The sequence below is a fragment of the Protomyctophum parallelum genome, assembly GCF_964188405.1.
Source record: "Protomyctophum parallelum genome assembly, chromosome: 9".
In the NCBI taxonomy this organism is placed as follows: Eukaryota; Metazoa; Chordata; class Actinopteri; order Myctophiformes; family Myctophidae; genus Protomyctophum; species Protomyctophum parallelum.
Window position 1 is genome coordinate 31,421,346 of NC_139706.1, and position 18,222 is coordinate 31,439,567.

At 44.4% G+C, this 18,222-nt stretch overlaps 1 protein-coding gene across 25 annotated transcripts in view; it reads right to left on the reverse strand.

Annotated features, from left to right (window-relative positions):
* The window catches only part of elna (elastin a), a 121,266-nt gene that overhangs the window by 66,957 nt on the left and 36,087 nt on the right, over window positions 1–18,222 (reverse strand). For all 25 annotated transcript variants that reach the window (XM_083774042.1, XM_083774024.1, XM_083774026.1 and 22 more), the window contains exons 3-5: window positions 17,732–17,779; window positions 14,955–15,065; window positions 14,196–14,222 (exon numbers count right to left, since the gene is read on the reverse strand). In XM_083774042.1, coding sequence (XP_083630168.1) covers window positions 14,196–14,222; window positions 14,955–15,065; window positions 17,732–17,779 — 186 coding nt within the window. The remainder of the gene's footprint in view (window positions 1–14,195; window positions 14,223–14,954; window positions 15,066–17,731; window positions 17,780–18,222) is intronic.

An 18,222-nucleotide genomic window follows, 5' to 3' on the forward strand; every position in this document is an offset into this window, starting at 1 on the left:
CCCAAATGGATGTGTATTTGTCCCCCCCCCCAATACAAGATTTGTGTTGCCAAAGTTTCCAGAAAACATCTACAAGCCCACAACACGTCGAAGCATCGTGTCTTTTCTTCTCTCTCAACTGGAGAAGGTTGTGCTCTCATCTCATCTCCCCAGGGAGACTGAAGATCAGCATGTGCTGGAATGTATCTCTGGCAGTGTGCTATTTGAGAGATGAACACACAGGCCTGTCCGTGTGTGGGAGCATGTGTGTGTGTAGTGTGTGTGTGTGTGTGTGTGTGTGTGTGCCTGCACGCCTATGGTTTGTCTGTGTGTAAGTCCGTGATAGCATTTACGCCCAATATATTGTACACTTGGTTTGCACGCCATATCGTGCACCGAAAATAGCTGATCTACAAGCACACTGCAGCACATCGATTCGCGACACAGAATGTTGTGAGGTCATAGATTGGCTGTTTTTGACGCACGACACCCAGGTGTAAAGACTTCATACCGCACGTGCGTGCACCAGTGTGTGTGTGTGTGTGTGTATGTCTGTGTGTGTGCAATAATGTGAATGAGAGTTGGAAGAGTGCTGACAGACAGCGTGTGTCAGGTTTAGCTTGGCTATCCATCACCGCTGGCCCACCTGTGCTTACACGTGCATGACAAGCTCTGTCTGTCTGTCTGTCTGTGCACACGCCACACACACACACACACACACACACACACACACACACACACACACACACACACACACACACACACACACACACACACACACACACACACACACACACACACACACACACCTAAGCCTTATTGGCCTTGGACAAGACACACACTATGTTTAAAAGGGAACATACTGTAGTTAAACGGCATTTGGGCATAATCGTCCAAGTCACCACCACACGGCTGGCTCCATACGGCTATACTCTATAGTACTACTAACTCCTGGAACTCTTGTGGTGTTTCTGCATCAAGGGAGGGGATCGACTGAGGAGGACACTTCACCGGTGTGACCTGCATCTGTTGATTGCAGAACGGGAGATCTATGGCAGCCAGGGAGGGTGTTTCTGTTGAAGTTGTTGAACCCCAGGCCTGTCAGTTTATACAAGCAGGGCTTTGTTGGAGTACTGCTGTTTTACAGTGTGTCAGCTCACACAGACAAACAGGACTGTCTTGACTCACACATTAAGTTTGCTTAGCTGGACGGACGGTCGTTGTCATGAACCACCACTGAACCACCGCTGCACATGGAAACTCTGACCTTGACATGGCTTTTCACTCTGGCGCAACTCCCGCCGGCCCTTCGAGACCGATGGTGCCTGCTGTGGTTGCCGACATGTTGGAGAAATTCCGGAATACCGGAGTAGTGGCCGTTTTCTCGCAGTTGCCCCGCAAAGCACAAGAGAAACCCCCGGGAGATGCGACATAATTTATGCTTGCGGGGTGCATGGCTTGCCAAAAATTAACTGATTTACAAGCTAACAACACGTGTTGTTAGCTTGTAAATCTGTTCGTTCTTGGCAGGCAGCCACCGTCGTACTAAGGAGAATAAATTAGCCTAAATTGAAAACCAAACACAAGCCTTTGGACGTCGGACAGGGAAAAGTTGCAAAAGGTCACATACTCCAAATACAAGACAGGAGGGATGGAAACCCTGGAGAGAGAGAGAGAGAGAGAGAGAGAGAGAGAGAGAGAGAGAAAACCGAGAGAGCTTTCGGAAACTGGAAGGTAACCCTTTACTTCATAATAATATCTATCCCTCCACTTCAACAAAGTGTGACAGAAAAGCCAGCATTGTTCAGCGGGCCTTTTTCCACTCAGCATGGCCGCGCATTAACAAGAACACCTGAGGGGTCGGGTGACACCGGCCAAGAACACTGTGCAGCAAACCACCCGTCGGACCGTGGATGATGTCATTCGAGTGAATAATTCATTGATGCAAAACGACTGTAGTTGAATTTTCTAGTAGCTGGGGTGAGAATGATGTCTGTTTTTTAGCCAAGAGTGCAATATGTGGATCTGGTTTCTATACCCCATGACAAAGGAGCAGTCTTCTCAGAGGAACTGAACATGAGAAGGATGTGGAGCAGAGTTGGACCAACATGCTGTTTTCCTTGCCCACTACAAGGCCTACTGCGTTGGTATGAATGCTGAGTGGCAGCAGGGTGATACTGGGCCAGATTAAAGTGGGGCCGGTGCTTTCAGTCACTTGTCAAACTTAAAGTCCCACGCAAGCGATGGGTACTGTGTGAGCTGGCGTGATCAAGGATGATCTGGTTTCAATCTCATCTAAAGAACATCTTGCGCTCACTCTCCAAAGGGGTTAGGCAAGGCAATGGCCAAATCAATGATTTCGGCATTTTTTCCTCTTCACCTCCTGGCCTGATCGGGCTAAAGCACTGATTCGCAAACTTTTCCCAGTCCAAGGACCCCCACTATATGCATGGAGCATGGAATAGGATGTTTTTTTCCCCCTGTGCGACCCCAATCTCTACACTGTAAAGTCTTTGGTTCCTAACTGTCAATCATTTAGCTGGACACCCCTAGGACCCCCTCAAGGGCATAATGGCATAATCAGGTGCGAGGTGTTAAAACCAACTCACATTTGGGAGTCAAACTTGAAGTAAAGATGGATACACTCATTTCTCATTTCCCTCTCCACCCTTTCTTTGGGAGTGAGTGGGGGAGGGAGAGGGATGGAGGTGGTCGCAGGGGAGGCAAAATGGTTTGCGAGCTAACACTGGAAATCTGTCACTGCATCGAAACTCAACTCGCAAAACTGTCAACGCTCTAAAATGACAAGAGTGCGATGTTACAGGGTCACGGAAGATTACATGAGTCTCAGAGGGGCTTCGGCTTGAGTCACGCAGGGGCTTATGAACTGTCATCTGAATAGAGAAATGTTACGCTGGGACGGCATGCCAGCTATGACGCCAGCCACAGTTCCATTATTTTGTGAAAAAAACTGAGGAATGGAAATTTTATTAACCACTTGAGCCACATACTTTGTCATAAGACAAAATGACAAAATACATTGCTGATCTACAAGCTCACGATGAGTGGCCATGCGGTCACGTTGTGAGCTTGTAGTGCATGGACTTCTTTCCTCCCATCCCTCCCAGTAAACTGACAGGGCAAAACCTCTGCTTGATAGATCTGCTGTTCTCAGAGGATGCATGTTATCGCTCATGATTGGCAGGGGGACTCCTTCACTTCAACTGGTCCACGTGTATAAGCTGCACAGGACAGGGCCAGAGCTTGTTGTTTTTATCTCGTTCACCGTCATGACAACCCGATTTCTATCAGGATCAGATTATTCCACACGCACGCACGCACGCACGCACGCACGCACGCACGCACGCACGCACGCACGCACGCACGGAATTAATAGAGTAATAAAAAACTAAAATTAGACCCTTTCATGGCTCACTTAGTGGCAGCTATTCCATTGATTGTTTATGCCACAACATGTACTGCAGAATTCAACACGCCATTGCTATCACCTTTCAAATACACAACACTACTATATTTCATAAATTTTTTTCTTCTATGCAAAAAATTTAAATAATACGGATATCATCTTTTTTCATCTGATTCCAGAGGAATGCCAAAGCATTTCCTCTGCCAACGTTGAGCCTCTCAACATGTCTGCTGAGGATTCCTACAACCATTGCTCATGTCATGGGTCCATATCGGCCTGGCACATGGGTCCATATCAGCCTGGCACATGGGTCCATATCGGCATGGCACATGGGTCCATATCGGCCTGGCACATGCAACTTACATGCACAGGCATGCAGGTGGGCAGATGCAACTCTCTCTCTCTATATTTATCTCACATACACACGCATGCATGAACGCATGCACACTTGTATCGCTGTGGGGAAATCCATTAAAATGGCAATTGTTACCATGGGCAATATTTACCCTAATCCTAACTCCAATACCAACCTAAAACAAAATCAGTTGCCTAATGCGGCTAACCCTGACCCCAACCCCTGAATCTTTTACTAATTGTAAGGTTAGCTTATAATAGGATACAGTACCTGTTAATATACACTCAGTGCAAAAGTATCATATAGCAGAGGGCCAATCCTAAATGTACTTTATACTAATCCCTTTACTACATCATTACCTTTTTCGTAAATGAACTATACTGAAGCTTAGATGTACATCTCGTTACCCGTATCTGTAGTGTTTAATACTAGCCTGCATTGTGCAGCCAGACTTCATCTGCCTTTGCAATGCTGCATATTGCCCCAGGCCCACGCAGTGCCCCAGGCCCACGCAGTGCAGCACAGTGCTATAGTAGTATTGCAACACGCAAGGCTACAGTTCTGCAGCTATGACAATTTAATTTCCCCTGCAGAATCAGTAAAGATCTATTCTATTCTATCTATCCAGCCATGGAAATAACCCCTTTTCCTTACGGGGGACCAGTAAATGTCTCCATAAGTCACATTTGACTGGTTTACCTCCATAGGACATTTTGGGTCCAACTTGGATAGTGGATCAAATCACGGGCATGGGCAAGACAAGACTAAAGTCAATAAGGAGCCAGTGGCCGTGGTATGTAAGTTGGCTGAGCATGTTACATCTCCCAGATGGTGCACATATGCATTTCACCGCCTGTCCACTGAATACTTTTCTGACAAGTCAGGGTTGAGAAAAGATACTAGCCTTCAGACAGGTCGACTCATCTCCACGCACGCACGCACGCACGCACGCACACACCGATGCCGGAGTTCAACGATTCGGCCTCAAACACATTGTCAAGCGTTCCACAATGGTTACGCCACACAGCGTATGATCATAACCTAACCATGCGAGGTATGTCTCTGATTCATATGCCTCGTCGTATGGCTGTCATCCGGTAAACCAAACAATGGCAGATCTACAATACACAACTCACCACAAATGCCACAGCACAACACGTTGTTGGCCTTGTAGATGTTTGGCGCGTGACACCGTCATATGACAAAGTATATAAATGGGGCTTATGGTGAACACATGGGGGCGTTCCCCCGAGAGAGAGCAAGAAAGAGAGAGAGAGAGAGAGAGAGAGAGAGATTTGCGCGCACACACACACACACACACACACACACACACACACACACACACACACACACACACACACACACACAGACAGATGTAGTCATGTCAATGCCCCCTGACGCTGAAACAACTACATAACATCGTTAACACGTTAACATTGCTGGTGAAACGTTTGGTTAATGACACCACATGGTGAAACGCTGGTTAATGAACCACATGTTATGTCATGTGTGTGTTGTTTGTTTCAAAATAAAATGGTCAAAATGGCTCTAAAACAGTTTCTTCTCTTTTTTTCTTGCGCGATGTGGTTTTGCAACGAATCCAGGACCGTTCTGGAGTGGATGTTGCAATCATTTCACATGCAGGCTGCTAAGGCCTGACGTCAGCGCAGGCATACTCCCTCGAGGCAGAGTCATACTCTCAGATTGGTAAGGTTGGGAGCCACAGATTAATTTCATTCAAATAGCACATATACAGTTCACACAGACGACGTACTGTACACTGGTTGATGTACACACCTGTTTTTCCAAACTGTTCTTATGAAGAAGGTAGACCGTGGAAAAAGTACTAGTAAAGTGATGTGACGCATTGTGATCTTGTAGATCGGCTATTTTCGAATGGCCAAAATCTATATAGGGCGGAAGTCGTTTTGTAATAATAATCAAAATCTACAAACTAGTTGGATCCGATATGTATTGGAGATAAGTACTGGAAATTGGAAATTTAAGTACAAATACCTCAAAATTGTACTTAAGTGAATGTACTTAGTACTTTCCACCACTGCCGTGGGAAATTCTGTTTCAGCTTCACCCAGCTGATGGCTTCTCAGAGGTGCTCAGGGGAGAGCTGGTTCAAGTGTCTTGCTCAGTGACACTTCAAAATGAACAGTATACTGGGCGGCCCAGGAAGTAAACAGATCAGGTGAATTTTGCCATCATGATTTTGGAGCAAACTACCCAAACTAAAGCTATATGCCACCATCTGAAAACCCAAGAAGACCATGCATACAATTAAACATAGAGCCTGTTACCTCATGAATAAAATCAGTGAAATGCCAGTTGAAAAGCTTTATAAAGCCATTTTTATCACTTTGACAATTTGAATAGACAACAGGCATGGCAGTATACTGTATGCCAGCAATGTAATTGCAAACTAAACTTCCCAGATGAGAATAACCCAGGAACATCCAGTGGTTGTGGTGATTAAACGAACATGACCTCATAATTGGAAATACTAAGTAACAATGTTCTACAAGACAAAACATGGTGTCTTTCCAAAGCAAGAACAAGTCAGACAGACTGCAACAAACTGTGGTAATGATACCTGACCATCTTGATTGGCTACAAAATGCACTCCTTCCAAACCCAGGAGGTAGATACTGTAGATGTTTCAGATAACAACACATTATCAAACAACCTCCTCCTCCCCCCCCCGAAAAACGTAAGCCTTCCATCAACCTGGAGACGGAGCAGAGTGCCAGGCAGGTTGGCTGGCTCAGGCCGAGTCACAAATCAAAGTAGTTCCCCCGTGACCTATGAGGCTCCCGGGGTCTCACCTCTACCAATAACTGTAACCGGGGTCTCTCCAGGGGTGATCTGTCTTCACTGACGCTTAGGGAAGTACAAGGCAAGAGATTTCTCCAGTGCTATATAAACAACACTTAGGCCCCAGTGCCAGATGGACTGGAGGAGCGAGGAGAGGAGCTGCTCCAGACCTGCTGGCAGACGGAACAGGGGAGAGGCTTGAAGCGAGAGCGCCAGGGGATGGCTCATCAACCCCCACAGCCAACAAATTGAGAAAACCTAACCCCAACCAACAGCCAGCGCTGCTGGGAAGGGAACACGGTCCCTACTAGCTAAAAAGGACCAGCGTTGCTGACATTGTTATGAGCGGCCTGCCACAACGGGAAGCTGTGGTGGACCAGTAGGCTACTTTAAAACACTGGTTTACCAAAAGGGAAAATAATTACTGAGTTACAAAACCATTCCTCGACCACTTTAAAACCCTACATACTTCGCTGACCGTAGTTCCCCCCGGGGGTCTGTATATTTTAACCTCTACAACAAATCTATAAGATCTACAAGATCGGCTATTTTACAGCGAATGTTTGCCTATTAACGCTGAATTATGACACGCCCAGAATAGGGACTCGTTCATGAATTATGACACGGCCAGAATAGGGACTCGTTTATGTTGTCTCTCGACACAGACTGTTGATTCCCACAGTTTTGCCACAATGCTTCTGCTTAACAGTGCATCGGGAGCTCTGAAAATGAGCAGAAAATAAAAGAACAAAAAGGCTTGAATGCTGAAAAATGAGAGTCGATAATGGTCTGAGGACAGAAACGTCCACTCTCTCTGTCACTTAATTTCACCATGCCACTTTTTGCAAGTAAAAGACTATATATTTTGCATCCAAAGAGCCTCAATGTTCATTTTTAGGTGTGCATGACACTGACAGAGGACTTTAATGGACGTCCATGCTGGCCTTTCGCACCCGTCTTCAGCCCTAAGCCTCGAGTTTAAACTTCTCAAGCTTTCGTCCATTTTCGTCACCTCTAAACCCCTTATCCCTAAACTTCTTCGCCTTTTTTACTATTTTGAAAAACATTTTTGAATAGTTCAATTAGCCAATCTACATTGACACATTGTGAGCTTGTAGACTGACCATTTTAACTATTCAAAATGTTTTGCAAAATAGTAAAAAAAATGGCAAAGAAGTTTAGGGATAAGGGGTTTAGCGGTGACGAAAATGGAGCCCAAATGTTTTAGAAAATAAAGCAGACATGGACATTTATATACTCAATTCTAAAGATATCCTTTAAAGATATTTTCACAAACAGAAATGACAGACAGATTCAGAAGAGATTGTGAAAGAGTTCTTTGGCTTGAGAGACCAGACCAGGGATCGTGAAATTAACATGGTCTGACATGGTCAGTGAGTGATTCAACCATAGCCCTAACCCCTAAAAATGAGTTATTTAGGTACTACAGCAGCTCACACACATACACACATGCACTACAGCCGTACAGCGAGTCATCATGATAAGAGAGATGATTACAAACTACAGTCAGAAGCCAGCAATTAGGTTTAAAAAAAAAAAAAAAAAAAAAAGGGGGCAGGGGCCAGGGGGTGCAGTGCCCCCTCCCCCTGCACCCCCCCAAGCTCCGCCCATGGATTCAACGGAACGTTCCACAGCTAATCAAAGCTCTTATCTCACCACACCTCCTTATCTGTATACGCTGACACGTCCATATACTGTAATGCTAAATAGGGTGTGTAGTGTATGCCGTCCTTCGTTAGATGAATGGAAGAGATTCGTGGTCCTTTCATAACATCTTCACCGAAAAGCAATGATGTTGAGAAATGCACAGTCTGGAAATGACATGAAATTAATGTCAAGAGTCTCGCAAATGACACGAGATTCATCAGACGGAGGCATTCGCAACAATAACAATAACCTTGGTCCCAGCAGAGGACAGACCTGGGAGGGGAGGGAATACGCAAGAATGCCATCTATCACATGTCTGCCTCTGGTGTCTTCCAGGAGCAGCGTGTGATTTGTGGTGTGTTTGTCGAGAGGCTGAGGATATTTCAACACTGAAATACACACGTTGAGACTCAGAGTATGCACTTAACCACTTCCTACCTGCCCTCCCTACTTAGGGCATGTCATTTTGAGGAAAAATCTTTAAATATTCAAATATAGCTGTAAAATGGCAGATCTGTTATTTCTGCTACTTGTCATTCGATGAAGTACAGTATAGCCTATGCCATATAGGGCTTAAAGGGTTAGTTCAGATTTTTGGACTTAAAGCTGTAGGAAATACTTGACAATATAGTGGTTGAAAACTATTGATTGCCTGAGTCCCGTGGTGGGAGTTCTGGTCTGGTTTTGGTGATTATTAAGTAGTTCCGTCATTTGGTGGCACTGGAGGCCACTCATTAAAAATAAATTAATCCACAAAACTAGCATAATTTGTATTGTGCTGCTGCTGGCGTAGTGATAGGCTACTGGACACAAAAGTAGTTCCATGTGACAGAGGGGTTAAATATGCTCTATGGTAGAAATAGGTCAACAATACAAATGACGGTAGTTTTGTGGAATAATTTATTTTTATTGCGTGGTCCCCAGACGCCCGCCGAATGACCGGAACGACTTCATATTCACCAAAATCAGACCAGAACGCCTACCACAGGACTATATTAATGGCAAGTATTTCCTACAGCTTTAAGTCCAAAAATCTGAACTAACCCTTTGATGCACCCATCTTTATTCATCAGTTAATGTATGTTGGGTATGAAATAATCCAAATCTAATAATCTCAAAATGTAGTGGGGTAAGAAGTATTTGCCTCTGAGATATAGTGGAGTATATAAGCATAAAGTATCGGGTGGAAATAAAATAGGCTACTCAAGTAATGGAATTGTACTTATTTCACTTTATGATAAAAAAAGAGAACAGTTTTGGACATACAAGGTTTCCACCCGACAGAGACGATATACTCTAGTCTACTCTAGTGCACGGACGATCACACATGGTTGTTGTCGTAACATAGATAACACACATGGTCATACATTTGCATAAACACACACACATGGCCGCATGCGCTCTCGCATGCACACGCTGTGCGACGGCTCCGTAGATGGGGGGGGGGGGAGAGGGGGGGGGTCTGAGCTGCACTAATGGGAAGCACATGTTTCTGTGGGAGGAGGAGACGACCGGCCCACTCCCAGATCATCTTCCTCTGGCTAATGACTCTCATCCTCATCCTCACATCTATCTGTCTCCTCTTCCTGTTTTCCAGGCATGTAAAGTAAACTGCACTCCTTCAGTGTGGAGGCTTGATCTAAACCAGAAGAGGGGCAGATGAGCCACAGGTGGGGCCTTTTGGTTTCTGCATCCCCACATAAGGGCTTTCATTATACATCCACCCTCTCTCTGTGCCTCAGTGCTGGAAGGTATGACTAAGTACATTTACTCAAGTTCTGTACTTTAATTATGAACTGGCTTTTGTTATTATTTAGTGGGCAAGTGCAATTGCTTTATTTGCACGATAGTATTTTTTGAGGTTTTGATGTAGTGGTGTATTCTTTTAATAATAATTAATTCTGCCATGACCTGGACCTGGGTAACACATTTTGTTCTGTAGGCCTGTACTTGTATGGAATGACAATAAAACTCTTGAAGCTTCAGTCTGCTTGAGCATTTCAATGTATTGAGACCATATACTTCTACTCTCCACTACATCTTAGTGGCAAATATTATACCTGCACATACGTATTATACCTGTCTGTCTGTCTGTCTGTCTGCTTCCTATTGAAATGTTCCTATATTTCTAGATACTGTCAATGCAATGCAATGTGTAGCATTACCTATTAAAGAGCCACCATATGTATTGCTCCGCAAACAAAATCTCAGTATAACCCATACTGCAATTTGGGCATAGACTGTAGTCTGTATAGCGCTATATGTTCCATATATCTTCTGTGCCATGTCTGTGATCTGAGGCAGAGCGATCTCATTTCATGTCAGATTTTATCTACCATCTGACCTCTTACACACATCATTCAGTCAATCATTCTAATCTCTTCTCACAGGTCATGGAAGCCATATCTAAAGCAGCTCGAGTCATTCCTCAGAGGCAGACAGACATATCACTTTATCATATTCAAGTGTTTCTGGCCCTCAGAGAAATCACTGACAAACCAAATGTGGACGCATTGATTTCCCAATTTGAACAAAATCCCACCAACGTAACTGAATATTTGGTTGCTATAATGAAATTACATCAACAGGTTTAAAAACCAGCCAACTTATATGTTTCTCGTTCCATGGCCTAACCGCTAACCGTTAGTGACACAAGGTTATAAAAAAAAAGAAAAAAAGTTTGGCAATATAAGGTCTGAGAATTGAATCCACCTTCACTGAATGAGTGAATGCAGGAAAAAAGGGAAGTGTCTAACAGCTGTTCGGCAAGAGAGAAATGTTCCCCTTTTCCGGCTCTCAATGTCTGGTCAAAGCCGGATGCTGACAAGATTCACAATTAGTTTAGCATTTACAAGGCCTGGCATGAGCCGCTCCGCAATCCACTGCAGTCACGCCACTCCGATCACCAGCTGCTGCCTGCGTCCGCTCTTACAGGCCAAGCAAGGTGTGCACCTGTGGAATGCGACTACATTACTCGCCACACATTGTACAATGAATGGTACGACTGTGTCTGCATGTATGTCTGCAGGTATATGTGTGTTAAAGGGGGACAGAGAAAATACTGCAGGTGTTGTGTAAAGAACGTCAGCTTGCACATCTGTTTAGGCCTGGTATTTGCCTTAACGTACTGAAGGTTAACAGAGATGGGTCAACCTTTTCCTATATATGCTAGCATGCAGTGTACAGTTTCATTTTGGCAAGTCTTTTTCATTATACGCCAAGCACTGACTTAACTAAAGCAGATGGTTTCAACCTGCTCCACTGACAACATTCTGAAGTGCATTTATATAGTCATGGAAAGTTCATGCTGGGATGCAGAAAGTTTGAAAAGCTCCAAAGCCCTCCCGTAGAAAGAATAAATAAATAAACCTAATCATGTGGATCCACATGGGATCAATGTGGATCATGAACTTCCAAGTGGCCAGCCAGTCAGTCATCTATGATGTTAGTCATCTATTATGTGCGTATCTATGAAGGGACTCTAAATTTGGGGCCAGGTTTCAGCCTGATCAGATGGATTCATTATACAATATTTCGGGTAAAATGTGTGAAAACAACATCACTTGTCGGATTACCACACAGACACGGACAGACACCCCCCCCCCCCCCCCCCCCCCTTCTAACAACTAGACTCCTGCACGCCATACAAAAAAAACACAAAAAACAATATTCCTGGGGAGGTTGTCTTTGTGTTTGTCTGTGCCTTTGAAATGTGAAATTTGAAAAAGATAAATAAAGTTGTCCAAATACATTTAATTCTTCCTCCAAACTGTAAATTGTTATAGCTGTTGGTATAAAATATTTAATCTGAAGTTGCCTTTTTTGGAGGACCCTACTGGGTAAAAAAAATCACCCAGCCATAAAGGTACATGTATATTACAACCCCTTTGTGGCTACTATTCTCAACATTTCAAAAAGGTTGTGTAATCTTAACAAATGCTGACACGCGGTCTACAGTATGATGATGTATAATGATAAGAGCGCCTCTCACTTCACACGGATGTGATTTTTATTTTTACTCTAATCTCATTTCTTCCATGTAGCCCTGGCGGGCAAGAGAAGAAGTGAGAGACAGAGAAATAAAGTGCATACAAAAGCCAGGCACTATACTTCTGAAGAAATGCTGTTCTGTTGACCCCTGCAGCCAAAGTCAACTTCCCCAGAATATCTGAAATTAGGCCAAGAATACAAAACAACTCTCACAGCCCAATGACCTATTAAGAGAAGAGGGGGGGGGGGTGTCACCCACAGTAATCTGCTCCAGGTCTTATCAGGACTCATAAGACGATTACACGGTCCCTTATCTTTCCCGACACGTCGAGCTGGGCCCAGATGGAATCAGTGATGCTTTTGGAAATAAAATGATGGCTTAGAGAACCGTTGCTAATGCACCCAAAAACCCTTGCGGTCCGAAATGGAGCAAAGAAAAATATTTACAGTGGCAGTATGGGGGAGAAAGAAGAAGAAGGGGGCTGTGGTGGAAATTCAACACGGTGTATGGTTTCCAGATATTGTAAGTGCTCCGCGGTACAATAACATTAATCAGTGGGACTGGCACCATTGTTTGTTGGGCGCTGATGATGGGGGAGTTTGCAGGCTGCCAATCATGAACAGTGTTGCCATGTCAGCTTATTATAAGTGACTTTGGGCTTGTTTATCTGTAAAGCGGCTTGTAAATATTGGTAGTTTCGGGTCACGTTGAATGATTCAATGGAGAATTTAAATCACATGTGTGTGAGCAAGTAGACATGTTAAATCATGATGATGTACGATGATAAGAGCAGCCCCTCACTTCACACGGGTGTGACACCAGTGGTTCTCAAATACAGTATTTCCATGTCATGAACCCCCAAATGAATATGCAAATATGTATTTTTATCCCACGATTTTGCAACCCATTTTTTCACCCAGTGTCAATTATCTAATTATCTCTGCCTATCTGCGGAGAGCAATGGACTGACTTCCTTCTATGCATGAGGAGTCCATGCTGCTTCTTTATACCTGACAGGGGGAGTTTCCCCGGTTGGCGCGTGGAAGGAACACATTATTCCAACCAGTTCCTATACTCTTTCCATCAGGCTGGCCAGGGGTAGGCAGTTTAGAGACCAGGATTACTGCACGTTTTTTCTGAGGGTACCTACCCTCCTAGGGGACACGGGGAGAACATGCAAAGTCCACACAGAAAGACCCTTTTTCCAACCCCACCCAGGGTATGGGTGACTGATGACGCGGAGAAGAGAATGTGCCTCCAGCGGGAATTGAACCCAAGTATATATGGGTTTAATGTGCTCATGTTAGTAGTCGCTCTTCTTTTGGGCTTGTTTTCCTAGACCTGGTTGTATATTTCTCTCACAAAATCTGGCAACACTGATCATGGCTTCCTGATACAGCGGCGGTAGCAGGGGGTTTGGTGGAGCCTTCTGTGCGGTCAGTCAGTCACACCCAGACAGGACGTCCCCACACAGGCTGCCAAGCCGTTGTGTGAACCAACCATGAAAACATGGGGGAGGGGGGGGGTTGGTGATAAGGAGTATAGTTGCTGTTGCTTAGCCACTGTGCTGTGTGTATGGACGGGTCTCACCCCAGACTGTTGGCATGTGGGCTGAATGCATTCCGCACGCACACCCACACCCACACCCACACCCACACACACACACACACACACACACACACACACACACACACACACACACATACACCCCTACATCACCCACTGTACGCTAACTCACAACAATACACATCATTTCCTTCCTTCCACTAAGGCACTATACAGTACCAAGTTGTGTACATTAGATATATAGATAGTAGCATACACGACTGACCCACATCATTCCGTTTATAATAAGAAACATGAATGTCATAAAACATGGATCACTGTACATCCCGCTAAACGTACAGTATACAGTAATACAGTAATAATAATATGGAGATGTTTCCACTCACCCGGCTTGGGAGGCTTTCCACCGGCCCCTGTTACATAAAGAAAGAAAATAAATGAATGAACTATTACTAAACTGAAGTTGTAAATCACTAGAGCACTGTTTCTCAATGTCTGGCTGGGGGGCCCATGCACCGGGGACCCTTACAGGTCTGAAACTCTGAGAGTGTACACATGGATCTCAGTGTTCATTTAACAAGAGGCTCGGGCCTCTAGACCTCTACATGCATTAAGGTTCTGCCTAAATAATGGTGGGCAGAAACTGTATGGAGACCGCCAAACTTGACTTGTGTGTGTGTGTGTATCACACACATAGTCTGGCCTGGACACCATATTTGGGCATGGCTAACATGGAACTACATATATGGGCATAAAATGGATCAAAAAGACCCAGTGTCAAAAATGCCAATTTTAATAGGGTTGCCCAGCAGAAGTATGATGAATGTTTAATGTTATGTTATGTTAATATATTTATTACCAAAAAGACCAGCACACCGTCTGCACTTGCTGTCTTTGACTGAAACGTTGCTTAATAAAAGTGTTCATATAAGTGCAGGTGTGCGGGTCATTGTGCACTTTTGTGATTTTTTTTACATACTTTGAGCCCTGCCTACGCACCCGTCTCTGAGCCTATCCGGTGTGCATACAACTTTGTTGCCTATGTATTTACTACCAAATGTATTTGTAAGAGTTTACAAGGAGTAGCCTATGAAAACAGCCGTCCACCAAACCAGTCATTGTTAATGTCAGATGCAAGTCCATACCTAGTCCTAGTCCTCCAGCTCCTAGTCCTCCAGCTCCTAGTCCTCCAGCACCAACACCTCCAGGCACCAAACCTCCAGGAACCAGACCTCGTCCTCCACCATAGCCTCCACCTGGTGGCGTCACACACATCCAAAACACCATCACCGTCACTGTCATCATCTTTTTTTCCTTTTTTTTTTTTGGGGGGGGGGGCTTTTTTGCCTTTATTGATAGTTATTAGTGAAGACAGACAGGGAAGTGAGAGGGAGGGAAGGGGAGAGACATGCAGCAAAGGTCATCATGAACGGGACTCGAACACGCAACACGCCTCCAGGCCAGAGCCTATATGTGGCATGCGCCTGGACCACTTGGCCAGCGGGCGCCCCGTCATCTTCATTGATAGTGTTCAACAACACACTGATAATCTACCATATAGAGTTCAAGTTGTCTGCCTGTGGCAGGCCAGGCGGCTGGCCGGATAGTGCCCAAATATTGAGCTGCCTGACGTCACACACTGCAATGGTGGAATATGCCCAGAGGGAGGAGGGCCTGGGATAGGAAGAGAGAGACAGGGAGACAGAGAGAGATGGGAAGAGCGAGCCCTATTTCACCCTTGCAGTACGAAGCCGAATTTGATGATCGGCACATCGCATAGTGACACACCACCGCGTTAAGTCCCAGGCTTCCAGAACGTGCACCTGTGGCATTCAGATTCATTACCCTCCTCGTTTGATGGCTTAGCAGCAGATTTGAACCAGGAGACACATAATTATGACACCTTTACATGTGTTTGTGGTTGTTGTGAGCCATTTAATGTGCACAGAGGCATTTAACAAGCTGATAAGCTGCTCTCTGCTCGTCATCATCATAAACACCATTCTCCGTGACAAAGTAGTCAAAGTGGGGAAGTTGAGGTTTGTGTGTGTGTGTGTGTGTGTGTGTGTGTGTGTGTGTGTGTGTGTGTGTGTGTGTGTGTGTGTGTGTGTGTGTGTGGGAGGGGGGCATAGCTGAGTGGATAAAGAGGCTGGTAATCGGAACAGAAGGTCACTGGTTCAACCCTTGGCTCACCCATGCATCCACATATTGAAGTGTCCCTGAGCAAGACACTTAACCCCTAACAGTCCCTCGTTGAGTGCAAGACATCTGCTGGGTGAATGCAGAAAAGTAATTTCATGAGAATGAGGAATGGGTGCTCTATAGGACGACACGGCTCCACACATGCCTCGCTGGGGATTCTTAATGACAGCGGTTGGAATGCAACATGTCATGTTTATTGCAACAAACAGTCATCATTCAACTATTCTTCTGGGGGTCTGATAACAACACATCTGTTCTCTGCTGCTAGCCTCCTTACCGATCGCCTTTTGATCTACCAGATGAGATGCTCAGATTGATTGGGCTATACTGTACGTAACTGAAGGGATCAATTGAGTTGATCAAAAACCTTTCTCCCCACATGGTCAGAATTCTCTTTATTATGAATACAAAATAATTGATTCAGTCATCAGTAGTTTATGATATTTATTATTAAATTATTGACTTCATCTGGAGCGCCGATGGCCTAGTGAATGCATACCACAAATAGGCATGGGTTTGATTCCAGAGCACAACAACCTTTGAGAATAATTCTATTCTAATTAACAAGCTATAACACATAAAAGCAATGGTGGATTTTCACTGTCTGGCACAGGGTGATCACATTAGCGGAAAACGGCTAAGTGACCATGTGTCCAAAAAGGTGGACACTGGACACATGACACCACCGTGTCAAAAACCAGTGAGGAGGTCACTGGCCAAACGCCCCTTAATGTCCTGCTTAATGTCCTACAGCTATACTGGAGTATGTTGTACGTGCGGTTGCAAAGTGTGTGTCTGCCATGTATGTGTCATAACTCATAACACACAGAGCAGATAGAGGAGCCACTTTGGCTATCAGTGTCTCAGTGGCTGTGATGTGCCAGGTCTTGCTCTCTAAAGCCCATCCAGGCCATCATGTCCGTTTAGCAAGCAAGCCTGGCTGGCGAGGGCCCTGGATGGTGTCATTGTGGAGTTTGATTGTTGAAAGATGTTGCACTATTGAATAAATAGCCTACAGAGGTGTTTTATGCCTCATGTGTATGACACGTATGCAACTTCAACTGAGTTTGAAATGTTTCTATAGTAGGATATGAATACATTGTTTGTGAAAAGGCCTGTTAGATGATGCTGTATAGATGACTCTGAAATAACTATTTAATTGATTGGTTTGGTTTTGGCAACATCACTGTACATGCTAGGACTGCAACTATCAATTGGTTAGCTTTTTCAACAGATTTAACTTTTTTAATTGATTTTTCTTCTGTGACAGGATTTGACTTAATTTATTTTAATCGAAAATTAGTTAATTGAAGAGAACCTTTCAGGCCTGTTGCTTTGCAAGACATTACTCTATACTGTAAGCCATATCTCCAAAACTGGTGGGTCAAACTGAACAGCTAATATGTCAATTTGAAGCTCTGAATCCCTGCTTTCATATGACATGAAAAAAATCATTAATGACTACGCTTTGTGATACTTTATGAACTTGTAGATTAACTATTTAGGCTATATATAAAATAGTTTATAGGAATATGTTTAACCTACAGGTGTGCTATATTATAGTATATCTATGGTGACTGAATTGCAACAAACCAATGAGTTAGACATAATGACTTTTCATGGTCTTGTGTGTGAAGTGATAATGGTACAGTGTGTTGAGGCAAACAGCTTCATTACAACAGAATAGAGAAATCATGGCTCAGTGTTGATGAGTACAAACCTCCAGTCTTTGCTGGTTTATATCCTGCAGGAACTCCCCCACCAGCGCCTGGTGAAACAACAACATTGCACCACATTACAATTACGGTAACAACAATAGAAACATAATTTTCTTGTTCTGTTGTTGTTATCTGTCTATAAATACACCACGTCTCTGTCTGTCTGTACGTCTGTATTACACGTAACTCAAGAACCGTTCACCCAACCGACTTAAAATTCGACACATGCGTTTTCACACCCCCACAAATAGTGCAGTATCCGGTGTCGAGTCGGTCGGCCCCACGGTTGTTCAGAACCGCCACAAAAGGCCTCTGCCCGGGCTCTGGACAGGGCCCCTGCCCATGGCTCTGGACATCTCCATATATGGAGCTGGCCTGTTCTGACATCACAATGTTGTTCCGACATCTGCATATACTCCATATTTGTTATAATAACTCCATATATGGGCATAAAAGGGACACAGTCATAACTAGAACTGCACTCTGTCGAGTG